This window comes from Piliocolobus tephrosceles, chromosome 1 (assembly GCF_002776525.5).
Source record: "Piliocolobus tephrosceles isolate RC106 chromosome 1, ASM277652v3, whole genome shotgun sequence".
Taxonomy (NCBI): domain Eukaryota; kingdom Metazoa; phylum Chordata; class Mammalia; order Primates; family Cercopithecidae; genus Piliocolobus; species Piliocolobus tephrosceles.
In genome coordinates, this window is record NC_045434.1 from 26,195,952 (window position 1) to 26,222,709 (window position 26,758).

Here is a 26,758-nt window from a genome sequence, read left to right on the forward strand (position 1 = left end):
GAAGCCATACTTCTCAGCAAACTAACAAACGAACAGAAGACCAAGCACCGCATGTTTTCACTTGTAAGTGGGAGTTGAATAATGAGAACACATGGACACAGGGAGGGGAACATCACACACCAAGGCCTGTCAGGGGTTGTGGGGGCAAGGGGAGGGTGAGCATTAGGACAAATACCTAATGCATGTGGGGCTTAAAACCTTGATGACGGGTTGGTAGGTGTGGCAAACCACTGTGGCACATTTATACCTTTGTAACAAACCTGCACATGTATCCCAGAACTTAAAGTAAAATAAAATAAAAAAGAAGTTATCTTAGTATAAAAAAGGAGGAGAAAAAAATGTGTTTTTTTGTGAGTGTTGAAAAAGCAAAATGAGAAAAGTATTAGGGAAATGAGTGCCTTGAGGAGGAGGATGGGGAAAGGTAGTTAAATATAAACCTAGTTTTATTTGCAAAGCTTTCATCTTGATAAATGAGACCTTCTTAAAGCAAATATATTGTATAGGGAGCTCATATTTGTGTTTCAAAATCTAGGTTATAGTCCAAACGATTTCAAATCTGAGAGAAACTTTTTTAAGAGTCCATTGTACTTTGTGTTAATATGACAACAAACCAGAAAATATTAAGAAGCTAGTAATTATGAAGAAAATAATAGGTAGTTACTCAAACCAAGCCTTAATAACTGAAAATGTCTAAATAAGTTGTTAGATCTTTGAGGGCTCTGCCAGGGACTATTCTTTGCAGTAACTAGAACTTCCTTTTCTATAAATGATTAACAAGAAATATTTGTTTAACTGACTTGAAAAACTCCAAACATGCTATGTTCATTTTTAAGAAAGATGATTGTTAGAAATATTAATTTATGCTAAATGAGAATTAAATGAGTACAATGAGTATAAATAAGAATTATATTATACATATGTTTGAATGTTGATATCTTCGTCATCTATTCTGTGAACTGGATTAAGGTATTCTACCCCCAAAACAGAAAGGTGCTTTTTCCCAAAATAGCAGGAAAAAAATTGGACTAATAAAAATAATTTTCTCTGTTTACATTTTTTTCCATTAATTGTTCTGAAACATTTGGCTTCTATTGCCATTTGCTTATGATAGAATCTGGTGCAAGAACATAACAATTTTGTAAAAATGCAGTTGTTACACCTTGCAGAGTACACAATCTTGAGCTCATTGTCACAGAGTAGCTAACAAAATGATACCTTAGAGAAGTAGTATTTATGATATGAGCCTTTGCCTGAAGGAAAATGATTTTTAGAGACTGTAAAATCTACCTTTGGCTTAAGCCAGACCAGCATAGAGCCCCTGCACATGGACCACACAGCGGTGGCCTCTGAAGACTTGTTTTTATTGAACGGTGCTTTGGTGGGAAGTCCTCAGCACTCTCTGCACAGAAAGCAGCCTATATAATTTGCTCTTGTTAAAGGCATTCTGCACATTACATAGTGACCTCTTTCTGTGGACCTTCGGGAGAAATTTATTTTTAACTTCAGTCTCAATAAAAGTGTGCTCCTTTTCAACATTTTTTGGGGACACTATATTGTATAACTGATAAGGTTTTTTTGTGCATTAGCTGTTTAAAAAGTTCAGTTAAACCCAAGTTCACCCATAGCAAGGTCAATAGCTTTATGATACGCATTCTCCTGTTAGTTTTCTTCTGCTTCCTGTTTATGTTTCTACCTCTAGTTTTGTTTTCTTCCCTACTTCTAACATATGTCATCTAGTAGTATTTTATGTTTTTTTTAAGCAACTTTAAGTCTTGGGGGAACAAGATGAGAGAGAAATATATTCATTCATACATATATAAAAATATGTTGTATTTAGTCATTTGGGTTTTATTTTCTGCTAAGAACATTGTGTTTCACAATTATTTTGCCACCTGAAGAAATATGATAACTTTTCATTTAAAATTATAGCTGCTAGGAGTGCAGAGAAGATTCTTCATAATGCTGGCAAATATCAAACCACACTATCATCACCAGCCAATAATTTTTAATGACCTACTTTGTGTATTGCAGAAAAGTACAGTTTTCACAATGTCTCCTGTAACCTAGCCTGCTGACTGTTCTTTGTAGTTTATTTTCCAGCACAATTTATTTACCTCTCCCATTTAAACTCCTTCATTGGCAACTAAGTGATTTTTTTTTTTTGTAAAGAAAATTATTACTTGATTTTATTTAAATCTTCCAGTCTGTCTGTGGATAGTTTCATAATTTCTGAATCCTATACTAGGCCTGTGGGTTCAGGATGTAAACTAATGTCAATAGTCCCTACCCCTGAGAAAAACATAATTAGGTCAGTTAAACCCACTGAAAAAAGTCCATGCAAGCTGTTCAATTTTTTGTTTAGCCTGAGTAATTAAAGCTTGACCTCTATGTGAATGTCTTCAGAACTCTGGCTAAGTACAGTTGAACCAGACATGCCACCTACTGGGAAGAGCATCAAGTATGGGTAGAAAATAGAGTTGCAATAAAAAGTAATGAGCAGGCCGGGTGTGGTGGCTCACACCTGTAATCCCAGCACTTTGGGAAGCCGAGGCAGGTGGTTCACGAGATCAGGAGATCGAGACCATTCTGGCTAACACGGTGAAACCCCATCTCTACTAAAAATACAAAAAAAAAAAAAAAAGAAAGAAATTAGCCGGGCATGGTGGCTGGCACCTGTAGTCCCAGCTACTCAGGAGGCTGTGGCAGGAGAATGGCATGAACCTGGGAGCCAGAGCTTGCAGTGAGCCGAGATCGCACCACTGCACTCCAACCTGGGCAATAGAGCGAGAGTCCGTCTCAAAAAAAAAAAAAAAAAAGACGTAATGAGAAGTAGATGGTGGTGATGACTGCACAACAATGAGACTGTACTTAATGCCGCTGAATTGTACGCTTAAAGAGTAACTTTTATGTGTATTTTACCACAATTTCTATAAAAGTAATGAGCAGTATTAAAAAGTGTTAGAGAATAGTAGAAATTAATATTAGTAATTAATACCATTATATTCATAGTATATCATATTTTCATTATAATGCTAATAAATACTGATACAATGCTTACTATATGCCAATACTATTCTAATCATAGAATTATAGACTTTGTCACTATTTCTCCCAGACTATTCATAAAAGAAAAGCCTTTTAAACATTTTTACTTGTCGTATCTGTAAACAAGGTTGCCACATTCCAGACTTTCAGAAAGCCTTTATAATCAGCAGGAAGGAACTTCAATACAAAGTGGATATAACTAAAATGGTAAAGCCATTACCAAATTTCCTGGCAATAAAAAGCAGATGGGGTGTGATATTAACTGCGCATCATTCCTAAGACATTGAGAAGCTTCTTCTAAGTGTAAAACATGAAAGTACAGACGAATTGGAGGTGGTTTAGATGTGGACCAGTGGTAAAAATAAAACCATCGCTTAAGAACTTTAAACTCTTGTCATTGCCCAAACATCCTCAGTGATCGTCTCATCTCTCCATTAGTCAATTTCTCATATATAACATACTTTTACCCATCTTCTCCCCACTCCAGTGTCATTCTCCTATCACCCTAAGCAAGTCAGAATCCTGTTCCTCATGGGTGTCTTCAATAGCATTTTCAAAGGTGACTCACTTTTAATCTGGTCACTACCATCTATAATTCACAATTTGGAGATCAGGGATATATATTGTATTTGTTTTTGTCTCTTTCCCCACCTTCAGGTCATCAGTTCTACCCAGGTAACTTATTTCTTTTGACCTTGCACATACACTGGATTTATGGGCATGGCACAGAAGATGGAGGGAGGTGGATAAGTCATTATTAGGCTGTATAGAGAGGGTAGGGAAAATGAGTAGGTATGTCAGAGAAAGCTTAACTGGGTCCTGAATTTGAGCATAAAGCTCTTATTCATCCTGGTTTTTATTGATCCTTATCCCAGTCCTCTCTTCTTTGGAGTTCTGCACAGGTTGTCTTCATACACATCTAATATCAAATCATCCAGGTTAAATCATCTCCAAAAGTTTTCACAGTCTGATTCCATCCCATTAAGGCTACTCATCTAATTGTCTTTCTCTTTACTACTCAGGGTGTAATCTGTTAGGCTTAATAGGCTCATAGTCTCTATTTACTTCTTATGTTTGTCTTCTCTATGCAACTAGATGATGTATTTGAAGAAGCCGGAGAAGTGTCTTTTATTTCCTTTATATACTCTCCCCTACAATGCCTGTCATAGTGGTTTGTTGTGTAGATAGAATAAGCTTAATACTTTTTTAAAAATTGAAATGATGGTACATTTGGAGAGATTAATATCAAGTTTTCTTTACTTATACCAAATACAAAATACATGTATATGTTTTGCTGGGGACAGTTCATACAAGTCAGAGATAATAAAATCTTAAAGCTCTGTAGCCTCTCCCAACAATTTAAGTACTTGGATATGAAAAACCTTGTTATCTGGGCATTGACCATGTAAATATCATTCCACACATAATCATTTTGTCTTTGTCCACAGCTTTCCCTATCTCTAGGCTATGAGAATATATGAACTTGGGAGAATTTTCCATAAAATACTTCTCCATTAGGAAAAAAAAATAAGAAAAATGCTAACATGGAACTATCAGATATTTTTAACTATGTGTTAGGCCCACTGCATTAGGGCATATACCAGTATTTTGTAAAACCAAAATTCACTGCCTAGTGAATTGTTCCTTCCTGGGCTGTCCAGAGAAGTAAATGGTGAAATATTCATGACTCTTGGGAACATTCAAGCTATTTGGTAAGAGCTTTTCCCTAGGTTTGCCAAAATGGCCCTGAACTCAAAATACGACGTTTATTCAAAATGATTATAAAAATGGCATGAACTTTGTTATTTATTTTAATAACTTGAAAGAATTCTGGAGAAATAATTTCATGTTTCTTCTAGTCCTTTCATATTTTTGATACATTCACAGCTATTCTTTTCCAACTTGCAATTACAATGACTAATAATGTTTAGAATTTTATCTGCTGGTTTCTCTTAAGTCATGATTCTACCATGAGTCATTTAACTTCTTTCCATAGCAACCAGTTATAACAAACAGTGGATTATGTCACTGAAGGTGTAGCTAAAGTTGTAATTTCATCTAAGTGACTTTGAAGAGAGAAATAAAGTGGAAATTCTTTTTCATTTCAAAATAAGAGGGGTTTTAATATTTCTACACAGCATCAGATAATAGTCCCAAGCAAAGATATTATTGATCCCCAAACAAGTATTTTCCAGATCAATTAATATTCATGTCTATCTGTCTGAGCAATGGATTAGAAAGTTTATAATTTTCATTTTATGGAATAGAAACCAGACTAAATGCTAGGGGTATGATCATTTGGTTTCTGGTTTCAGTTCTGACACTAACAAGCAATATCCTTGGGTAACTTGCTTAATCTTTGGGTCCTTATTTTTCTCAAGTAGAGGATAACGAAGCTGCATCTCATGCTCCATTCTCATCTCTTCCCTACCCCCCATTATTTCATATGATTTTCTTGTCCCTATTATACCTTAGTAAATTCTAGATAAAGAGAGATCCTGTCCAATTTCACAGTAGAAAAGCCCAGGACTAGCTGTGTAATTTGTGGGGCTCATTGCAAAATGGAAATGTTGAATTCCTTCTTAAAAAATAAAGAATTTCAAGAGGGTAACTGCAAAGCATTAATTAAGCATGTGGTCCTTCTGAGCATGAAACCCTTTGCAACTGAACAGATCACACACACCATGAGGCTGGCCCTGTAGAAAACAAAGAAATGTTTCCCCTACCTTCCAACATTCTATTTTGCTCTTAACAGAATGGAAATCTTCATGAAAAGAAAGGAATAGTGGGAATACAAGTATTAGAAAGCCAATGTTTTGTGGATGTTTGAAACTCTCACATACATTCATAGGGCTTACCCCACTGGTATGTGCAACAGGCAACTGGTAGTTTCTAAAGATGCTCCCAGTGAATTATGCCTCCTGGTGTGTGGTCCTTATGCAGTTCCCTTCTACGCTGAATCTAGACTGGCCTGTAATTCATGTTCACAATAAATAGAATGCAGCAAAAGTGAAGCCCTGTGTCCCAGAGATTCTGGTACGTTGTCTCTTTGTTCTCATTGGTTTTACAGAACCTATTTATTTCTGCCTTAATTTCATTATTTACCCAGAAGTCATTCAGGAGCAGGTTGTTCAGTTTCCATGTAGTTGTGTGGTTTTGAGTGAGTTTCTTAATCCTGAGTTCTAATTTGATTGCACTGTGGTGTGAGAGATTGTTATGAATTCCATTGATAAAATTGTATATGTTTATGGTATACACAACATTTTGATATACATACACGTTATGGGATGACTAAATCAAGCTAAGTAACATATCCATAATCTCACATAAATTTTTTTTGGTTGCTGTTTTAACACTAAGTTTTGGGGTGTTTTATTTCAGACAGCCTCATCAATGACTGTCTATCTCATTGACTTTAAGGATGTCTAAATGTTCCCTAGTTGTGCAATATCTACAGGATCACTGAATGCCAAGTCCCCAGGGAAAGGAATGATGAAAGGGGAATTTGCTGGAAGAGAGAGGAGGAAGTTGAGGCCATAGAGAGGAGGGCCCTGAAAGAAAATGTTAACTGCTTGCCAGTTTGACCAGAGGTCTGTTCCAGCAGGAACAACTGCGTTTAGACCAGCAGTTCCCATGCTCTGTTTTACAGGTCTGAGCTTTCCCGTAGGTGAACTTATGTTTTGAAACTGTGTGCCATGTAGTACCAGCTAGAATGAAGCCAACATTACACATTCAATTCTACCATGGTTATTTTAGTTCTGCTCCATATATAATGACCACTAACCTTGAATATCAATGTGTGCAGTCCCTAGGGAGAACAGGACAGATTCACAATTTCAATGGGGCTACTGGAAACATGCTTGGCTATTTCTTTACTCATGGAAAGTCAGAAAAAAGCGTTGTTATATAGGAAAGACAGGATATTTTAAGTACCTATTTCATTTGATAATATTGTTTTTCTCTTCACTGTCAAGAAAAACCATTAAAAAATCATGTCTTTGTTTCCTTTGCTGTTAAATCATAGTTAAAGAAAAATGTAGAAATGAAAGTTATCCAGGTCTATCAATTATTATTTAAAGTAATATCTGTTTATTAATGTGTATAGGATTTAAAAGAGTTATAATGAAGCATTTTAACCACATAAATATTACTTCATAGCATTTTTAATAACTAAGAAAGATAAGCCCTTTTCTTGTTGGTTCTTGATATTTTCCTATCTATATTCAAATTAATGCAGAATTAATAGCCATTATCTTACTTACTGGTAGCAAGGAGACACATTATAAAAGCTTCTTGTATAAAATTTTATTCACTAATAGAAAAAAAGAGAAATAGTGGAAAACTGTTAACATTTAACACAGCGTAAATACATTGCCCATTCTAAATGGTTTGAGGTCTTAAAGAGCCTCTTCCAGGGGTTTTTGAATATTCGGTTCTAGTAAACATCACAGCCAAAGAGTTCTAGGCGAAGTGCAATACTTTGATTCCATGTTTTAGGAATGACACGGATAAACCTGGAAATGATTGGGGGGTTGAAAAAGTTCTTCACATGTCCTTTGGTATTAGTATTTCCTTCAAAAATCTGAAAGCAAAATAAGAGAAAATCTTTAATGACAGCATAAATGGAAACAAAAATCTTACAGATAAGTTTGGTTTTTTTTTTTAGACAGGGTCTTATTCTGTTGCCCAGGCTTGAGTCCAGTGGCACAATCATGGCTCACACAATCATGGCTCACTGCAGCCTTGAACTCCTGGGCTCAAGTAATCCTCTCTCCTCAGCCTTCCAAAGTGTTGGCATTGCAGGCATGAGCCATCACACCCAACCCAGATAATTTTTTATCCTATTAGCTCAAAATGAGCATATCAAAGAACACATAGAACACTATCACAGAGATGATCCTCCATCAGTTATGAAATCACATGCCAGATAGACTTCATATCACCAGTGATCTGAGTTAAATTGGGGAAAAATCAACAAGTCTCACATGGTGCTGTGGAGCAGCTGGAAAACCATTTCTGCCTTCAGCCCCTTCGTATTAGCTGTATGACTGAACAAGTTACTTATTCTCTGATTCTTCATTTCCTCATTGGCAAAGTAAGGATAATAAAATTTCACCTCACAGAAGTCATTGCAAAGATTTAAAAATGTATGTAAAAGTAAGTGCATAGTAAGTGCCAGGAAGTGGCCACCAATAAATGGTTAACTATTGCCAACATTTAAAATTTGACTAGGCATTTTAATTTGTTTATCCTTGTTGGCATGTACCTTATATCCTCAACTAAATGGTATAATATCCCCCCCCCATCATCATCAAGTTCCCCAAGGTTTACACACACCAGAAATGAAATCACTATTTTTTTATGACAATGATATTTATCCTCCTATGGGGGCAATCTGGTGTAGTGAGAAATAAAACAAACCAAAACAGACAACCAGGAGTTTGTCTGAGAACAGGCACCTGAAGAACTAAGATTCAGAAGACTTAAAGAGGTGGTACATGTCAGTGCATATTTGTCAAATGCAAAATACTGTTATTCTCATCATAGCATAGTCTTCAGATTGCTTTCTCTTTGCCCAGATGCCACTCTACCTTGTCCACCATGGAGGATTTCAGCCTGTATGGTTTCCATTCCACTCCCTGGTCACTGTAGTGGATGGTATAGCTCTTTACATACATTTCAGAGGACAGAGACTTGCAGCCCTGTGTTGTAATTGCTGTTATCTTCTTGATCTTGAGTAGATCAATTTGTAGCCACTGCTTGTTGTTGTTTGCCTATGAAAATGACAAAAACACATTGATAAGGAAGATGTTAAAACCTTTGCTTTTTTTTTTTTATACCAAGATATGCAAAAAAGCACAGAGCTCAAAAGGATTTTGTTCTATCTTATCCCTTAGGATTCACTGTCTCCTAGAAACTTTCCCTCTTTCTTCTTTGTTGCCACAATATGTGTATAAATTTCTATTGAAGTATTTCATACATTGTACTATAATTGTTTCCTTCTTAGTATTCCTTACTGCTTGAGGGTAGAGGCTTATTTAATTTTGTTTCCTGTTCCTCACCACGATGTTAAGACGCCCAGTTGGTGTTCAATAAATAGTTGTTGAATAAATGAATGAACACATGAGTTTTATTTGGAAAAAGTATTAAATTGCTAAGTTATCTGTAAATATTATTTTCTTAAATTTCTTTAAATACTCTGGTAATATTGCTACAGGGTTATCTGGGAAATAATTGGATAGCATCCTCTCTCTATTTCACCTATTTTACAAAACCCAACTTCTCTTTCCCCCTGTTAATGTCAAATAGCAGAAACACTTCAATTTCTTCTGATATTTCAAATAAACGTAATATTTGAGAGACCTGATAAAACAATAAGTAGAGCTTGATACACAGTACAGTTATTGTCCTGTCTCTGGACTAAAAAAATGCCTAACCACATGGTTGGTGATATGCGTTTGGAGAAAGATCAGAAGGTCTAAACTGAGTTTTAGAGCAATCTGAGATAAATTTTTACCTTTGGGAGATTTGTCATCTACCATAGCCTCATTCAATTATAAAGGAAATAATATTGATATGTTTCTTCAACATCACCCACACACACTTAGGTGTATGTTTATATATATGTGTATGTGTATATACAAAAATTCACATGCTATATCTATTTTAAAAGCAAATTAACTGAATTAGAATGATTATATGAGAAAACTTTTAAGTCTATAACATCTTCTAGCGACATCTGGGTGATATTTTAGTGTGTCTTCAAATTAAGGTTGTACCAGTGATACAGAGTATAACCAGCTAGAAGTTTTCACAGGCATAAAAGAGGTAGAGACATTTTAGTTATGGAGAGAACAGCATCTGTGTGCATCCCTGCATATGTCCAGCTTTGATTTTCAACCTCTCTAAAGAGACTATATAAAGATATTTCATGTGAGTGGAAGGGGGTTAAGTAAAACACATATTTCTGATCCCGAATTCTAACTTTGAAATAACAGCATTAAAAATTAGCATTTTATCTTTGAGGCCTTTGTTATATTACAAAGACTAAGAGCAAATTACAGAGAGTGCAAATTTTTTTAAAAGATTGTAAAATGAAGTATGGGGTGACAAGGTTATACCATGAACAAGTCTAAAGAGTCATCTGAAAAAGAACTGGATAACATCTCTTTAATTATTATTAATATTGCTATGTAAATTATATAAATATAATGTAATATGACACTACTTTTATTATTTTAACTTCTCTGGGTGTCAGCTTTGCCCTCTACAAAATTGCAAAATGAGGTATTTGGGCTGCTACAAATGGTGGAAGGTGCATGGCCTGTTTACTGGGAGAATGGGATTCTAGTCCTGATTCTGCTACCAAACTAAGCTAAAATGACTTAATTTCCTGTGTATTTAGACTTAAAAGGAAAGATCTAGACCAGATGCTTTGCTCCTTGCTACTGTAACATTCTGTGATTCTGTGATTCCAGAATGAGTTTCAAGACACAGATATTAGTTCCCAAGACTGTGTGGAATCTAATCTTTCCTATTTACCCCACCAGCACCACAATTCTTTTTTCCTTTCTGGTGGCCTAATTTAAGGATAGGTCCTGGAATTCTATAGAAAGTCAAGAAATTGGAGTGTAAGTATCTTAAGGGAGGGAGATATGAGGGTAGAAAGTAGGGAATTTGGATTTAGTTGGCTGAAGGAATCATCAAGTTATCCATACCATTCTGATATCTCAGGCCATTTAAAGAATTAATAAAAATGAGTCAACTACTAAGAGTTACCCCAAAATTAAATCACCTGAATTACTCAGTGGGCTAATATCAGGGGTAGTATAACTCTCTGGAAGGTGTTTGTTTAACTTAGATCACTGATTTTATAACTCCGGTTTTGCAACATTTTACTATGCTTCTAGTTGTCTCAAGAAATACCACAAAGCTCTTAAGGAGGATGGGGAAGAGAATAAAAAAGCTTAAATGACATTTCATTTAAGAAAATGAAAAAATATTGCTAAATTGTAAAGAAAAAATAAGAGATGATGGTGCAAATATAAATCATTCATTTATCACTAATGTAAGCTGTCTAAATGAGGAGCTGGCAAACTATGATCCATGGGCCAAATTTGGCCCACTGCCTGTTTTTTGTGAACAAAGTTTTATTAGAACACAGTTATCTCATTCATTTACATGTTGTTTATGGCTACTTTCCTGCTACAATGGCAGAGTTGAGTAGTTACGGCAGAGAATGTATGGCCCACAAAGACTAAAATATTTACTATCTATCCCTTTGCAGCAAAATAAATTTGCTTATTATTGGTTTAAATCAAGACTAGACCAAAACCCACAGAGATGATAAATGACTTCTCTCTGAGCCAAAGTTATAGTCGAAACTATCAAGTCCACAGATACCCTAGACTCTTGGACCTAGGATTTTAATCTGCAGAAACAGATCCTCATGTTCGTGGTAGTGAGGGCCTTTGCATTCTTCTGGAGCACTAAAAGAATACCATGCGTAGAGTACACTTCACCTTGGCTTGCCAGGCATTCACACGTCCCTGGGCATTCAGACGGGCACGGAAGGGTTCCCAGTAATCTCCCCACCAAGATTTTTTAAACGAAGAAGCTGTGATTTGCTTGTTTTCTATCTTTCCACTTTCCATACCCAGCGGTGTGGAACATCCTATCAAAAGAAAAGTAATGTGATTAATTATACACCAATATTCCCTGCATGGCATATTGCACTGCAGAGGAGATAATAATATTTTTACCAATGAATGACAAAAACAGTAATCACAAAAATGAAGATTCATTGAATCCAAGTGCCAAATACTGTTCTCAGGATTTACGTGTATTATTTAATACTCATAAATATCTCCATTTTAGTATAGCAAAATACAGTAATTTGTCTAAGGTAACACAGCCAGAAGAATCAGAAACTGAATTCAGCTCAGACAATCTGATACCAAATACCATGTTCTAAACATTAAAACTCACTTCTTCCTTCTGAGAATCATGGAAACTTTGGTCTTTGCTTTGAGATGACAATAATCCTAAACTATCTCTATATAAAAACACTCTGTTTCTTCTAGCAAAAGCTACAAAGAAGATACAATGGACCCTCATTCACTATTTAATATTTTCTGTTTCAACCCTTAGAGGGTAATTCAAGTTATGTACTCTTTGGAATTTTTCCAAGGTGTAATTTGAATATCATAGGCAGCAAGGCAGACCTGTGACTATAAGAAACATAGCTAGTGAGTGAACCTGGCTGACTGCCCATCATCTCTGTGATACCTTGTTCTTGTTGGTAAATCATGCAGAACTTTTCTTGAAGTGATGCCTTACTTACTCCATGAAAAAAAAAGAGCCCTAAAAATAATACCCACTGCTAATAATTACCTAAGTATCAAGAAAATGAATAAGAAGAAAATAATGCTTCTTGTATAAAAAATAGATATTTTAAATAAATTAGCAGAGTTGAATGTCACATTTTAGGGTAGTTTATTAGGATCTGAACAAGTCTATTTATACCATATGGAAAGAAAAAAAAACACAATGACTTATGGAACTGTTTCAAGGGGTGGTCCTGCCGATACAAGATTTGTGTTTTATTTGGGAGATTTTATAGACTACTGCTATCTGGACATCGGCAAAATACCCTTATCCATCCAAGGTATACTGTGCCATTATCTGCTTCAATAAGAAACTGATTCCAGGGTTCAGCTACTTTCTCCAGTGTAAATCATGGCTTCTTCTTGCCAGGCAGATATTATTTTCTTTGTGTGGTTTGAAGTAAAAAATATTGGAAAGCACTGCTTGAAGAATCCAAGAACAGTTAAGACTCTTAAACATCCTTGTTATGTATAGCAGAATTTTAATATGATTATTTATGATTACCTGGATTTATTTATACCACAGGTCACATTACGGCCCCTAAGAAATAGCAGCTAACATAGAAAAGACTTGAGTACCTACATAGGGTATTAAAGAAAATATAAAGATGAATCATGGTTTCAGGAAGTTGGGAAGCCAATTCAGATTTCAAAAACACTCATTGAACACCACATATATGGCAGTGATGTTGCCAGATGCTGTCATGACATTGAAGTCTGAGTGACCTGGAGGACTTTGGAAGAGTCAGGCCTGGTTTGAATCTCAGGTAGGTCTTATTGAAAATGGGCTGATGGAGATAATTCCAAATTAGAGCCCTTCCTTGGAGAGTTGTGATGTGTCTATATAATCCAGGCACTTTCTTCAGAGAGATGCTGTTGGCCCTCTGATTGGCAGAACCATTCTTGGTCTAGATCACACTGAGAGTTTACCCAAGTAGAACCTGTTTCACAAAGGTTTTCCTAGGAGCCTAAATCACTGAAGAGAACTAAAAATTCTACTCATTCTCCTATACCTCCCAAATCTTGATTCGTTGAGTGGCAGTGAGAAAATAATGCATCTTTGTACCTTACCATTTACCTCACAACCTTGCAACTCCAATCGAAGGGTAGGTCTGTTATATGCTCGAGTTGGAGAGATCCTAATATATCTAGCCACAATAGGTGGGTCAAACTGATTCTCTTTTATTGTAGAGGCATCTGAATTGCCATTAAAATACTAGAAGAAAAGAGAAAAGTTTAGTTATGTAACAGTGATCTATAAAGTGACTTTATAATAAAATTTTGATCTAATTTCATATTATAATACTACATTTTCATGGGGCCTGAACTAAATCAATTTGGTTATAAAATATACTTGGGGATAATTGCACTTCCAGGAAGATTGTATATATGTACTTTGCCCTATTACTCCTGGTAAGTACAACTAAAAACTTTGGACATTATAGCTAAGAGAAACCTAAGAAGGGGAAACATCTTTTCAGGAGAAAAGAGCTCAGAAGACAGACTGACTAGGGTTCTCGTAAGGAACAAAATGGTGGTGAGTGTCCTGAATTTTCTTTTTGCCTCATAAATCCCAGACTTAGAGATGAAGAAGCCAGGAACCTGGAAACACCAATGAGTACAGACTGAAGAAGCCCAAATAAAATCTGCTTTCCCTAACCAAAATACCAGTAAAGGGAAGCCTAGCAAGATATAATAGAAAACTTGTGGATACTGACTTCTCTCCTTTAGCCAAACACCATAGAAAAACCTGAGGCCCCTCCCCAACCCACAACGGCAAAGGCTGAATGGGAAGCCTAGACTTCTATGCTCATGAGGCTAAAGAGGCACCCCAGCACTCTTACTGGGGTTGTGTCAGAAAAGGCCATGTGGGAATTTAGGGCTTTCATCTCCAGCCCCTAATAAAGGTCCTGCCCCTGAGTGTCAGTGGAGGCCAAATGGGGAACTCCCGTTCCCACCCAGTCACCAAGGAACAATCCCTTCTTAGGCAGTGAGTGGGGAAACTGGACTTTGACCCCCACTTGGCAGTAACCAGGCTGTGCCCTATCCCTTTTCCTGACACAGCAATGTCAGAAAAAGCCAACTTTTTAAAACAGAAGATTGGAGCAGGTATTGGTAATATTGAAAACAGAAAAACAATAGAGAAAATCAATAAAACAGGGCTGAGAAAAACTGAGAAGATTTTTTTGTTTTTTTTGAGACAGAGTCTCACTCTGCCACCAGGCTGGAGTGCAGTGGCAAGATCTCGGACACTGCAACCTTTGCCTCCCAGATTCAAGCAATACTTCTGCTTCAGCCTCCCAAGTAGCTGGGATTACAGGTGTGTGCCACCATGCCTAATGTTTTAAAATATTTTTGGTAGAGGGTTTCACCATGTTGGTCAGAATGGTCTTGATCGCTTGACCTCGTGATCTGCCTGCCTCAGCCTCCCAAAGTGCTGGGATTACAGGCGTGAGCCACTGCGCCTGGCCAAGAAGATTTTTTTTTAAATTGACAAATCTCTAGCAAGATTCACAAAAAAAGAAAGGAGATGCAGTTGACAACATCAGAGATGAAACAGGCAAAATCACTACAAACATGAAAAGGATAAGGGAATATACAAGCCACTCTACACATATAAACTTAACAACACAGAGGGAATTGACCAATTAATTGAAATATAGAAAGTATTTCAATTCACCCAATATGACAGATAATTTGAATGGCCCTGTAACTATGTAGAACATAGAATTCGTAACTTAAAAACTGCCCAAAAAGAAATCTGCAGGCCGAGATGGTTCCACTGGTGATTCCTACCAAATATTTAAAGAATTAATACCAATTGCAGACATTTTCTCCTAGAATGTAGAAAAGACAAGCTTACCAATTTTATGAAGCCAGAATATAGAATAGAAGAGCATGCTTACCAATTTTATGAAGCTAGTATAACTGAGGTATCAAAAGACAACTCGAAAAAAATAAAACTACATACCAATATCATCTCATGAACATAGGTGACAAAATCTTTATGCTATAGACTCAACTGTAATCTGTATTTTCTCTCATAATACTCATTAGTAAGAACCATAATTTAGGATTTCAATGGTTCTGAGACATATTATAAATAATTATTAAAAATAGGTAACTAATAAACAGTAAATAATTTCATATAAAATATAAGCAGAAACAGACTCGAGGTTATTGGTATAATAATGGCAGGCAGACTCCTTGCATTCAGGTAGGTTTCTTTGGGGAAAGGAATAGAGGAGAAGAGTTAGGGCTTCTGGCTGAGCCCCTGGAAGAGCAAGGAGGAGGATGCCATTCCTCAGGCGTGGCCCCCCAAAAAGTCTGAGAATCACACTGCCTCAGAGGCTTACTAGCATTAACACTACAATTTACTCCAGGTACACTGAAATAAAGAACAAAACAAACTGCAATAGTAAAATCAAAAGTCTTGGTAGCCAAGTTTTAGCATGAGCTCCTTGAGGCACAAGACCAGATGTTCTACTCTGCCATACACCATCGGCCAGTCTGAGAAATCTGGGTATTTTATTTAATGATGACATTATTTTTTAAAGTTTTGTGGGGTTTTGAAGTTTCAGTAACCCTGCTTCTCTCTTTAATGTGTAAGACACAGACCCATCATATTACTGCTCTTCTCCATATGACCCTTAGAAAGCCATTCACATTTCTAATACCCAGAAAGGTATTTTTTAAAATACATAATCATTAGGCATAGTCATCATAATCCTAGACTGAGTCTAGAGATTCAGATAGAAAGATGCACACAAACCATCACATTCCTTGTGCTGTTCCCTTTGAAGATCTGCCAGTTGATCTGGTTGGAACTATAAGCCACATAGAACTCTGTGGTATAGCAGGACTTCAGGTAGTGTTTGGCACCTTGGGTCTGGATCCCTGTGATTATGACTTCCTTTTGCATGTCCACCTGCAATATAGGAAAGCCAGTAAAAAGAACTGTCCTTGTCAACAAGTCACACACTGCCTAAATTCATTATAAAATCAGCTTTCTCCAGAACTAAAAAGCTAGCACATAAGATCTTAGCAAACTGATACAATGACTACATGTAATCCATATTTGTGCACAGAGTACCTAGATTTGAATCCCAACTCAATGACTAATTAGCTATGAGTTACTTTGGGAAGGCAGTTAGTATCTCTGTGCCTTTTGTTTTTTAATCTATAAAACAAGATATTATTAGAACCAACCTCAGAGGGTTGATTTTAAGGACATAAAGTACTTAGAACGGTGCCTCACACTTAGTACTTGCTATTTCCCCTAACAACATTGCAAGAAAAATAACAAGAAGGAATTACTAAATCACTTTCATTTTTATTATTACAATAGCAGTAAATATTATCAGTCTATTAAACAAACCTGGATCCAAGGTTTAGAGGCCAATTCTGCTGCAAGTTTTTCTACACTCCAAGCGTTATAAGATCCACCATTGTTTAATCTTGCTAATCTGGGCTCCCAGTAACCTAAACTCAAGGGAAGAAAAATATTTATTCTGAATTTTTTAAAAACTCAGCAATTTCTCAAGTGAGTTTAATCCACTGGAAAACCAGATCCTTGGAAGACCTGTGTTGCAGTCAGAAGTCTAGGCATGGGCCTCAGCTACTAAGCCAGTCCTTGATGATGAAATCTGGGCTTCAGGTCTGTGTTTGGTCAGCTGCCAACCACCACCTATTCCCTTTCTTGCACACAGGTCATGTTTGTTTTTTTTTCTGTTATGTTGATGTTCCTAATGCTGAATGTGCCTGCCTAACAGGAAGACATGGAAAGGGTATATGGGAGCCTGATCATCCTCTTGATGATGACCTCTTGATCTTGGAAAGGGCTTACAGGCAGTGTGAGAAAACTTTGGAGGAGTTCCTGCCACATAGTGGAGGTTCAACAAAGTTTTCTGAATAGATGAATGGTTACCACAGGCAAAGGGCCATATTAATGGGGACTACAATGCTTAGCTGATAAGACCCTGTGAATCTGGCTGAAATACTACATGTGTGGTCAAACCCAGAAAAGGTGACTGAGGAGAGTTTGGAAATGGGCATGTGGTTATAAGAGTAAGCTATCTGATCCTTGCCAAATCCCTGCAGAGAGGCTGGGCTCTTTATGTAGAGAACTCAATGACCCCCAGCTATCGGTTTCTCCTGGAAAAGACTCTTTGGGAACATTATACACCAGAAAGGGTGGCAGTGTTAAGAGCACGCTAACAGGCCTTTAGGTCCTGTCACAGTGTTCCTTCCTTTACCATATGTGTACCCCAAATGGAGCTGCGTCACTATATTGTAGTAGAGAAAAGCATAAAGAGAAGAACTGATTCATAGATAGGTTGTCATGTATGGTTTCATAGGCTGCATCTGCACAATTGTAGGAGGTTCCATTCACAGACCATGGTGCCACAACTTACCCAGAAATTCTGAAGCCTTGATCTGTGAATCAGATATGATACCAGTGCTTAGTCCCATTGGCATCTTACAGTCTATGAAAAACAGGAAAAAATGAATAATTTTTGCTTAGAAAATATATATAATAAAGTAAAACTCCATGGTTAGGGGTTATGTTTCTGACAGGTCAGTAATAAGATATTTTTACCTACCTTGTGTGACCCTGACTTAAATATATCTGATTATAAAATGGTAAATGCACTAACAAGACTGGTGCTTTAATAGATATAGTGGCATCACAGAAGAAAACAAAAGAAATCCTGAAATGTAATCTTTTTTTTTTTTTTTGAGACGGAGTCTCGCTCTGTGGCCCAGGCTGGAGTGCAGTGGCCGGATCTCAGCTCACTGCAAGCTCCGCCTTCCGGGTTTACGCCATTCTCCTGCCTCAGCCTCCCTCCCGAGTAGCTGGGACTACAGGCACCCGCCACCTTGCCCGGCTAGTTTTTTGGATTTTTTAGTAGAGACGGGGTTTCACCGTGTTAGCCAGGATGGTCTTGATCTCCTGACCTCGTGATCCGCCCGTCTCGGCCTCCCAAAGTGCTGGGATTACAGGCTTGAGCCACCGCGCCCAGCCGTAATCATGTTTTAAACTGATTTTCTTCTGCTTTTATCTTAACTTTGCTATTTTACAACATTAAGTACTATCCATGGCTAGGTGCAGTGCCTCGTGCCTGTAATCCTGGCACTCTGGGAGGCCGAGGGGGAGGATTACTTGAGGCCAGGAGTTTGACACCATCTTGGGCAACCTCTTCTCTACAAAAAAATAAAAATACGAAATACAAAAATATGAAAAAAAAAAGTTCTAGCCCTCATGAGACTATGTTCTCAAAAGTTGACCTCAAAGTTACAAGATTATTTATATCCTGATTAAGGAAGGGATACCAGCCACTGTGCTACCTGGATGTTAGCACAGTGCTTCATACTCAATAGTGCTTAGTAATGGCTTAAAGAATGGATGAATAGATGGACAGATGAAAACTGTGTTTCCTAAACGCTGAAATGTCAAGTTTAGTGACTCAGTCATTGTTAAATTCCTGTGACCTTTTCCCTCCTCAACTCTTGGAACCTGGAGAATTTCTTACATGCACTTGCCCATGGATCACAAATCATGAAGAAGGATGCTTTATGTAGTTTTCCCAATTGAGAGGAATGCTTTTGATCTGACTGCTGTGTTTTCAATGCAATGAGACCATGGACCAGAATAAAAGCAACTATGGCTACAAATTATGCCTTTGTCACATCAGAGTTCTTAGAGTTGAATATTTCCAATCTAAAAGTTGGTAATACTCTAGTAATAGGCACTCTCCTGCTAAACCAAATATCACATGGCTCTCGTGATACCTCTGTCCATGATAAGAAATGGCGTTTGCATCCCTGCTCTCTGGTTTTCTCCAACCTCTGTGTTTAGGAGCCACCAGCCAGGTTTTGATGCCTTCATTTCGAGAGTTTTAAATGCACCTAAAATAAAAAGAACAACATTACATTTGCAAAAATTAACAAGTAAATATTGTGGTTGATAGTTCTCTATGAATCCTAAAATTCCTGCTTCACAAGAGACTTTCAAATAGAATTTAACCATTTTTCTTTAGGTAGGACTACAAGTATAACAGATAAAAACAAAACAATAACAACACACACACAGAGATAACTAAAGAAATTTTTTAAATCTCTACCATGCCTCACTGGAAGAAACTTTCACTTATCTAAATATAATGTTACAAGTTAACTCACACACAATACAGCTTCACAGTCCTAAGTATCAAAGTGACCTCGAATGACATCATTGGGCCTCAAAAATATCATACATGTTTCCTTTCCCTCTCTTCATTTTGCTTTTTTCTCTTTTTTATATAAGAAAATCAAAATAAAATCTTCTTCCTCCATGTTTTCAAATTTTCCATAAAGCTTACATATGTGACTAGAGATTTACATAAATTGTTCAGAAAAAAACACTGAAAGAATGAGATTTCTAAAACCTCTGGCTATCCATTCTAGTACTTAACATTACCCCCTGGCAGTTAATATTTAAATTCTGTTGACTATAATTTATGACTCTTTCCCAGATTGTGGGTGAAAATGAATAGATATGGTTATCTTCCTCAAACCCACTGAAAAAGATCTCCAGTTTCCCTCTCTCCAGTGCAGTATTTAGGTTTGCAGATTTAGAGACACCAGCCAATCCTAGCTTCTCAGTCTGTCTCTAGGCTTATATGGGAAAAATGATTGATCTTCTAATACTCGATGAAAAATGAGAGAATTTGACTGAATCTCTCTTCTGTCTCTGATTTTAATATGATAGATTAATTATCTATTGATTATTGTATTAATACAATACAATACTCTCTAGATGTATTAGTGAGTTACTGGCATGTGAAAAACCAACAAGAACCCTCTTTTTTTCCCTGCTCTTAATCAAACCAGTCCATTTGGACTTCTGTGCCTGCATCTGAGGCAGATTCACACACTCAAAGTGCTGTCGAGGGACTGCCTTCACTACATCCTCAGGCAGCGTGTGTTAGGTTGGTGCAAACTATCATTGCGGTTTTTGCCATTACTTTTAATAGAAGGCAAAATAGAAGGAAGGCTGCTTGTTAAAAATACAGACTCCTGGGAATTCTGCCCAAAATCTACCTTAAAGTCTCTGAGAACAAAATCCCTCTGCTTTCACATCTGCATTTTAACCGACTTCCTAGGTTTTTATTACATCCACTGGAGTCTGAGAATTTGGCATCTGGCATCACAGCCCCACCCACACACCGGCTGCATAAGTAGATACACGTACAAACAACTCATTGGCACAGAAACATCCCTTCCGTAGAATTGTAGATTGTTTAAATCTACATTTATCTTTATTTTGCACATGAAAAGCTCTAAATACCTTTGTTATTCTTTAACTTTTGTAACTATTTTAAAAAAAATGTTTTCCCCTTCAAACAGTCTATAAGTCAGTTTAAAAATATGATTCCTGGAATCACTTGCCCAAAGATATTAGGGTGCTAGAGCCCAGAGGAGGAGCAGAACTGAAGAATCTGGAAACCCTCCCAGCAGAGATAGCTGTAGCTGCCTGAGCCCTGTGGGATTCATTTTTTTATCTGCTTGAGACCTCATCTGTATGACACACAGTGGCTTGGGAGAAACTGCATGTTATGTAGCAACTGAGTTGGGTCATACATTTAGCCTGTGTGGTGCTGCAAATAGTTCATAAATTAGGTGACATTTTTGCACTCCATATATACTTGGGGTCTATGGGTTTGCCTAGGCTCTATGCCAGAACCCTATGTTCCGACCCCTTAGGAAGTATATGCACAAGGAAGAAATAAGAAGGAGTAACAGAAGCTATGATTGCCTTTTCCCTGTATTTCTTAGCAGGGACCTCTTTCCATTTCCCAAGTTTTTACCAGGCAGAAGGGCCCAGACGCCTAACTGGTGCTGTTTATTGCCATTTTCCAGCAAGGTCTGGCCATGAAAGTGAACCACGTGAATGTCTTGGGAGCCACCTATGTTCAGCAGGTGTAACCTCACCCACTCTTGCTCGTACATTCTCAGGCCAGGCAAGCTGTAGATCATCCCATTAATGGCTGAAAGGACAAAGAGTTGAAATCAATTAAAAATCTGTTGACACAGAGAGGGCGACTGGTAAGGAAATATGGGGCAACTCACTCAACACCCATCTTCCTCATGATTCTGCATTCTCAGGCCTACCTAGCCATGGAAAGGGCCCTCTTGTATGTCATATTAGTGAGAGGCTGAAGCAGAACAACTAGTCCTTCTCATATCATTCACACCAGCCTACAGCAGAAGGTGGGGCTATCTCCCTTTCCAAGCGGTGTATCACTCTTTTCCCCAGCTTTTACACTTCTGTGCTTTACCCACGTATCCTTTCCATTAACAGTCTTAATTTTCCTTAACTACAAAAAGATAAACACAAGTATAGGCAGACAAAGTAAACTCCAGGGGTTAGAGTCAGCAAGAAGATATGCAGCATGTCACCTTAAGGCCTTCTAAATTCAGAGAAAGTTTCAGGTAAATTGGGAAGTCTAGGAGTTTATAAAATGAGGAGTTTATCATTGGTGTATCCAGCAACCATAGCAAGTCATGTTTATTCTCTCATTGGTACGATAACTCCTCTGCCCACTTCTCAGATTAGATGTCTCGGGTTCTCAGGCTTTATCTACTCTCCCTGTAGTAAAATATGTGGATTTTTTTTTTTTAAAGTTCCTGAGAAACATGATCACCTTAAAAATGTAACACAAAATTTTAAAGATAAAGTTTAGTATTACCAAACATTTAACTGAAACCAAAGTGAGGGAAGTGCTTTGTTTCCTTCTTCTTAAGTTAGAGGAACTGCTGTGAAATTTCAGAAACCAGGCAAGTGAATTTTTGGAGAGGGACGGGTTGAGATCATTTGGGCATCCTTAAAATTATATCAGGCATGAGAACACCTGTCTACATATTCATAACACAAGTTCGTCCCTTTCTCCTCTCAGTTTCTGTTTCAGTTACTAGCTTACAGGCCAAATTTCTGAGTGAATTTCCAAGTAGGCACACTTTTCCCAGTGTGACCACCCAAATGCTCTCTTGCCACTGTTCTCCCATCATCTGGGTACCTAGTTTCTTCTCTCATTTTGTTCTCATATGCTTTGGGTGCCACCTGGTAGCTGCTGAGAGCTAAAACTGTTAGAATCATTCTTATTTTAGAAAAGACACACAGGTGATCATTTCTTTTATATAAACACTTGTGCCTTTAGAGATCCAGAAACAAGCTTATTAACTTTTTAAATTGCAGAACAATGTTAATTCCTTTTCAATGTGTGTTACCAGCTGAAGCACACTGGCTTTTTGTTGTGGTGGTTTTCTGTTGGTTTGTTTTGCAGCAGCTTCTCTGCACTATCTTTCAGACTTTCTCTTTTTGCCTCACCCACAGTGTTACCTGCCAGATTATATCAGCCCTCTGGAATGTTAAGGAACCAGTTTTAGTTGTAGCTCTGGTTGTCTCAGAAGCATCTCATGTCTAATCTTGTGAAGCTCTAAGGGCAGGAATCACTGTGACCCAGTGTGATTTAATTAGGAAATTAGATCAAAGTCAGAGGAAAATACCGTGAAACTCATGGGATTTTTTCACTTCTGAGGATGTGAGTCTCCAAGAACTTCGGGACTTCTTTTCATAGTACCAGCTCTTCTTTTCATCAAAGGTCATAAATAGTAAGACAAATTCTCTCATGTCCACAGGCATGTTGCTGTCCTTATGTAGTATTCCTTTTTGGCAGATTAGGAGGGGACCTATCAAGCCTGAGTGAATATCTTTTTCCTGGAAAAAGAGAGTAAATTGTATTGTCTCTTTCTCAGGAATTTCCTTGCTCTTCTGATAGTCACTCATCATATAAAAAAGGAAACTTTCTGACAGGCTCTGAATTTGAAGATGAAGATTATAAATGAATGGCATAATAAGCCTGGATATTTATCACCTAATTCTGTTGTATTCATAATCCTCCTTCCTCTGGTTGATCTTTATCCCAGTAACAATGATGATAATAATAAATGGATAATATAAGGGATACTATTTATTGGGAATCTACCAGAATAGTAAATGATTTGCCTGCAATCTCTCATTTAATCGTGACAACTATCTTATATGGTAAATATAAATTCATTCATTGAACAAGTATTTACCAAATGCTTACCATGCACTATGTACTATTACCTCATTTTTAACTTCTGGTATCAGTCTAAGAGAGGTCAAGGAATTTCCTAGGATTATGCATCACGTGACAGGGTAAAAATTTAAATCTGAGTCTGTGCTCTTTCCACTATGCATTAAATGAAGGAGCTGCTTCTCTTTTTAATTGACAGATAAAATTGTATGTATATACTGTGTACAACATTGTTTTGAAGTATATATACATTGCAGAATCATAGATAAGGGAGTCTTGACTTTGCAGTTTTTTTCCATAAAGAAAGAGCAGAACATAGCTCATATTTGTTCAAGAAAATTTCAAATACATGCCATCTTCTGTAAATGTAGGCATTCTAATTCATGGCCAGTCATTCAAGTAATCTTCCCTCCTCTCCACTGAATAAATGTTTCTCTCTCTGTCATCTGAAGAGCTGCATGGAGAGTCCCTGGTTATGATAAATGTAGACTGTTAACCACACCCTTATGCATTCCTCATGAAAAGCAAGACAGACATTTGACAAGAAATAACCCCCACTCTTCCATTTGGTGGACTCAGATTACAAGGTTAGGGGAATGAGAAAAACTTTCAATGAAAGTACCTACTGGGTTCACAGCTGAGTAGTAGGCCCAAGCCCGACAGGCAGAGCCAGGACTTTCTGGCCCTGATCGTTCAGTGGCATGCCATACGTAGGTATAACTGCTATTTGGCTGAACAGCATTATCTTCCTTAAACCACTCAGGAGAGTCATCTTCATAAGTCTTTCCCTCTGATGATTTTTCATAGGAAAGTCCATGGGCATGTAGAGAATATGGTCTGGATGCTAAATTTTTAAAACGAACCTAGAAAAAGGAATGATCCACAAATGTACTTAAGCTTAACAAAAATCTAAACCACAAAAATGTCAGCATTATAGGCCAAAGTGGCTGGTTATAAAATCGGAGCTAAGATATAAGGTACAAAATAACTTATGTATATTATTTCATTTAATTTTCACAACCATTCTGTGAGATATGGCCCAAGTAGTTTTCTCCAGAAATACCAAAAGATATGTGTTCTTAGGCTCAAGGCCAAAGTACTGACATTATCTACTAATGAAATGAGAGTGATAGGTAGTGAAGATATGAAGATGAAAGAGGCTTGATTCTTGTTCATAAGAAGCTTTTAAGCTTCTGATACAATGTACAGAGCATTTCTATACATCAATAATGTTCAAACTGAGAGCGAAATCAAGAACACAATCCCATTAGAAATAGAAACACACACACACACACACACAAATACCTAGGAAAACATCTAACCAAAGTGGTGAAAGATCTCTTTAAGGAGAATTACAAAACACTGACGAAAGAAATCATAGGTAACACAAACAAATGGAAAAACATTCTATGCTCATGTACTGAAAGAATCAGTATTGTTAAAATAGCCATTGTGCCCCAAGCAATCTACAGATTCAACACTATTTTTTAAATAACTACTGGAATCATTTTCCTCAGGATTAGACAAAGCTATTCTAAAATTCATATGGAGTCAAAAAAGAGCCTGAATAGCCAAAGCAATCCTACGCAAAAGGAACAAATCTGGAGGTATCACAGTACCTGACTTGAAACTATACTATAAAGCTGCAATAACCAAAATAGCATGGTACTGATACAAAAACAGATACATAGGACAATGGAACAGAATAAAGAACCCAGAAATAAAGCCACACACTTACAAGCGCCTGAACTTTGACAAAGTCAACAACAACAACAACAACAAAAAAAGGAGGGGGGGAAAGAACTCGTATTTAATAAATGGTGCTGGAATAGCTGGCTACCCATATGTGAAAGAATGAAACTGGACCCCAATGAATCCAATGAAACTGGATTCATCATATACAAAAATTAACTCAAGATGGATTACAGATGTACCCTAGGACATAAAGTATAATTTTAAAAAAAGATGGATTAAAGATTTAAATGTAAGACCTCAAACTTTAAGAAACCTAGAAGAACACCTAGGAAACACCATTCTGGATATCAGCCTTGGGAAAGAATTTATGACTAATTTCTCAAAAGCATTTCAACTAAAGCAAAAATTGACAAACTAAAGAGCTTTTTCTCAGCAAAAGAAGCTACCTACAAAGTGAACAGACAGAGAATAGAAAAAATATTCACAAAGTATGTATCTGACAAAGGTCTAATATCCAGAAACTGTAAGATAGTTAAACAATTGAACAAGTGAAATACAAATAACCCCATTAAAAAGTGGGCAAAAGACATGAACGGATACTTCTCAAAAGAAGACATACGAATAACCAACAAACATGAAAAAAATGCTCAACATCACTAATCATCAGAGAAATGCAAATCAATATCACAGTGAAATACCATCTCACACCAGTCAGAATGGCTATTAGTAAAATCCAAAAAATAAATGCTGGTGAGGCTGTGAAGAAAAGGAAATGCTTATACACTGCTGCTTAGAATGTAAATTAGCCACTGTGGAAAGACGTTTGGGGATTTCTCAAAGAACTTAATACAGAACTACTATTTTAAGTGAGGAGACCACTCCTCATATTGTCTTATGCCCAATTTCTGCCTCCAAAGAAAGAAGAAGTAAAAACTAAAAGGCAGAAATGAAATCTACAAGCAGACAGCCCGGCGCCACACCGTGGACCTGGTAGTTAAAGATCGACCCCTGACCGAATTGGTTATATTATCCATAGATTACAGACATTGTACAGAAAAGCACTGTGAAAATCCCTGTCCTGTCCTGTCCTGTTCTAACTACCGGTGCATGCAGCCCCCAGTCACATACACCCTGCTTGCTCAATGGATCATGACCCTCTCACACGGACCCTCTTAGAGTTGTGAGCCCTTAAAAGGGACAGGAATTGCTCACTTGGGGAGCTCTGTTGTTGGAGACATGAGTCTTGCCAAAGCTCCTGGCTGAATAAAGCCCTTCCTTTTTTTTTTTTTTGAGACGGAGTCTCGCTCTGTCACCCAGGCTGGAGTGCAGTGGCCGGATCTCAGCTCACTGCAAGCTCCGCCTCCCGGGTTTATGCCATTCTCCTGCCTTAGCCTCCCGAGTAGCTGGGACTACAGGCACCCGCCACCTTGCCCAGCTAGTTTTTTTTTTGTATTTTTTAGTAGAGACGGGGTTTCACCGTGTTACCCAGGATGGTCTCGATCTCCTGACCTCGTGATCCACCCGTCTTGG

General features: G+C 37.4%; 1 protein-coding gene across 2 annotated transcripts in view; it reads right to left on the minus strand.

Moving 5' to 3' along the window:
• Nucleotides 1–7,333: 7,333 nt before the first annotated feature.
• The window catches only part of F5 (coagulation factor V), a 72,907-nt gene continuing 53,482 nt past the window's right edge, over nt 7,334–26,758 (minus strand). For both annotated transcript variants that reach the window (XM_026448449.1, XM_026448448.1), the window contains exons 16-26: nt 24,160–24,396; nt 22,980–23,190; nt 21,281–21,460; nt 19,224–19,340; nt 17,846–17,917; nt 16,810–16,913; nt 16,204–16,359; nt 13,503–13,647; nt 11,568–11,719; nt 8,637–8,819; nt 7,334–7,627 (exon numbers count right to left, since the gene is read on the minus strand). In XM_026448449.1, the coding sequence (XP_026304234.1) occupies nt 7,481–7,627; nt 8,637–8,819; nt 11,568–11,719; nt 13,503–13,647; nt 16,204–16,359; nt 16,810–16,913; nt 17,846–17,917; nt 19,224–19,340; nt 21,281–21,460; nt 22,980–23,190; nt 24,160–24,396 (1,704 nt within the window). In that variant the 3' untranslated portion in view covers nt 7,334–7,480. The remainder of the gene's footprint in view (nt 7,628–8,636; nt 8,820–11,567; nt 11,720–13,502; nt 13,648–16,203; nt 16,360–16,809; nt 16,914–17,845; nt 17,918–19,223; nt 19,341–21,280; nt 21,461–22,979; nt 23,191–24,159; nt 24,397–26,758) is intronic.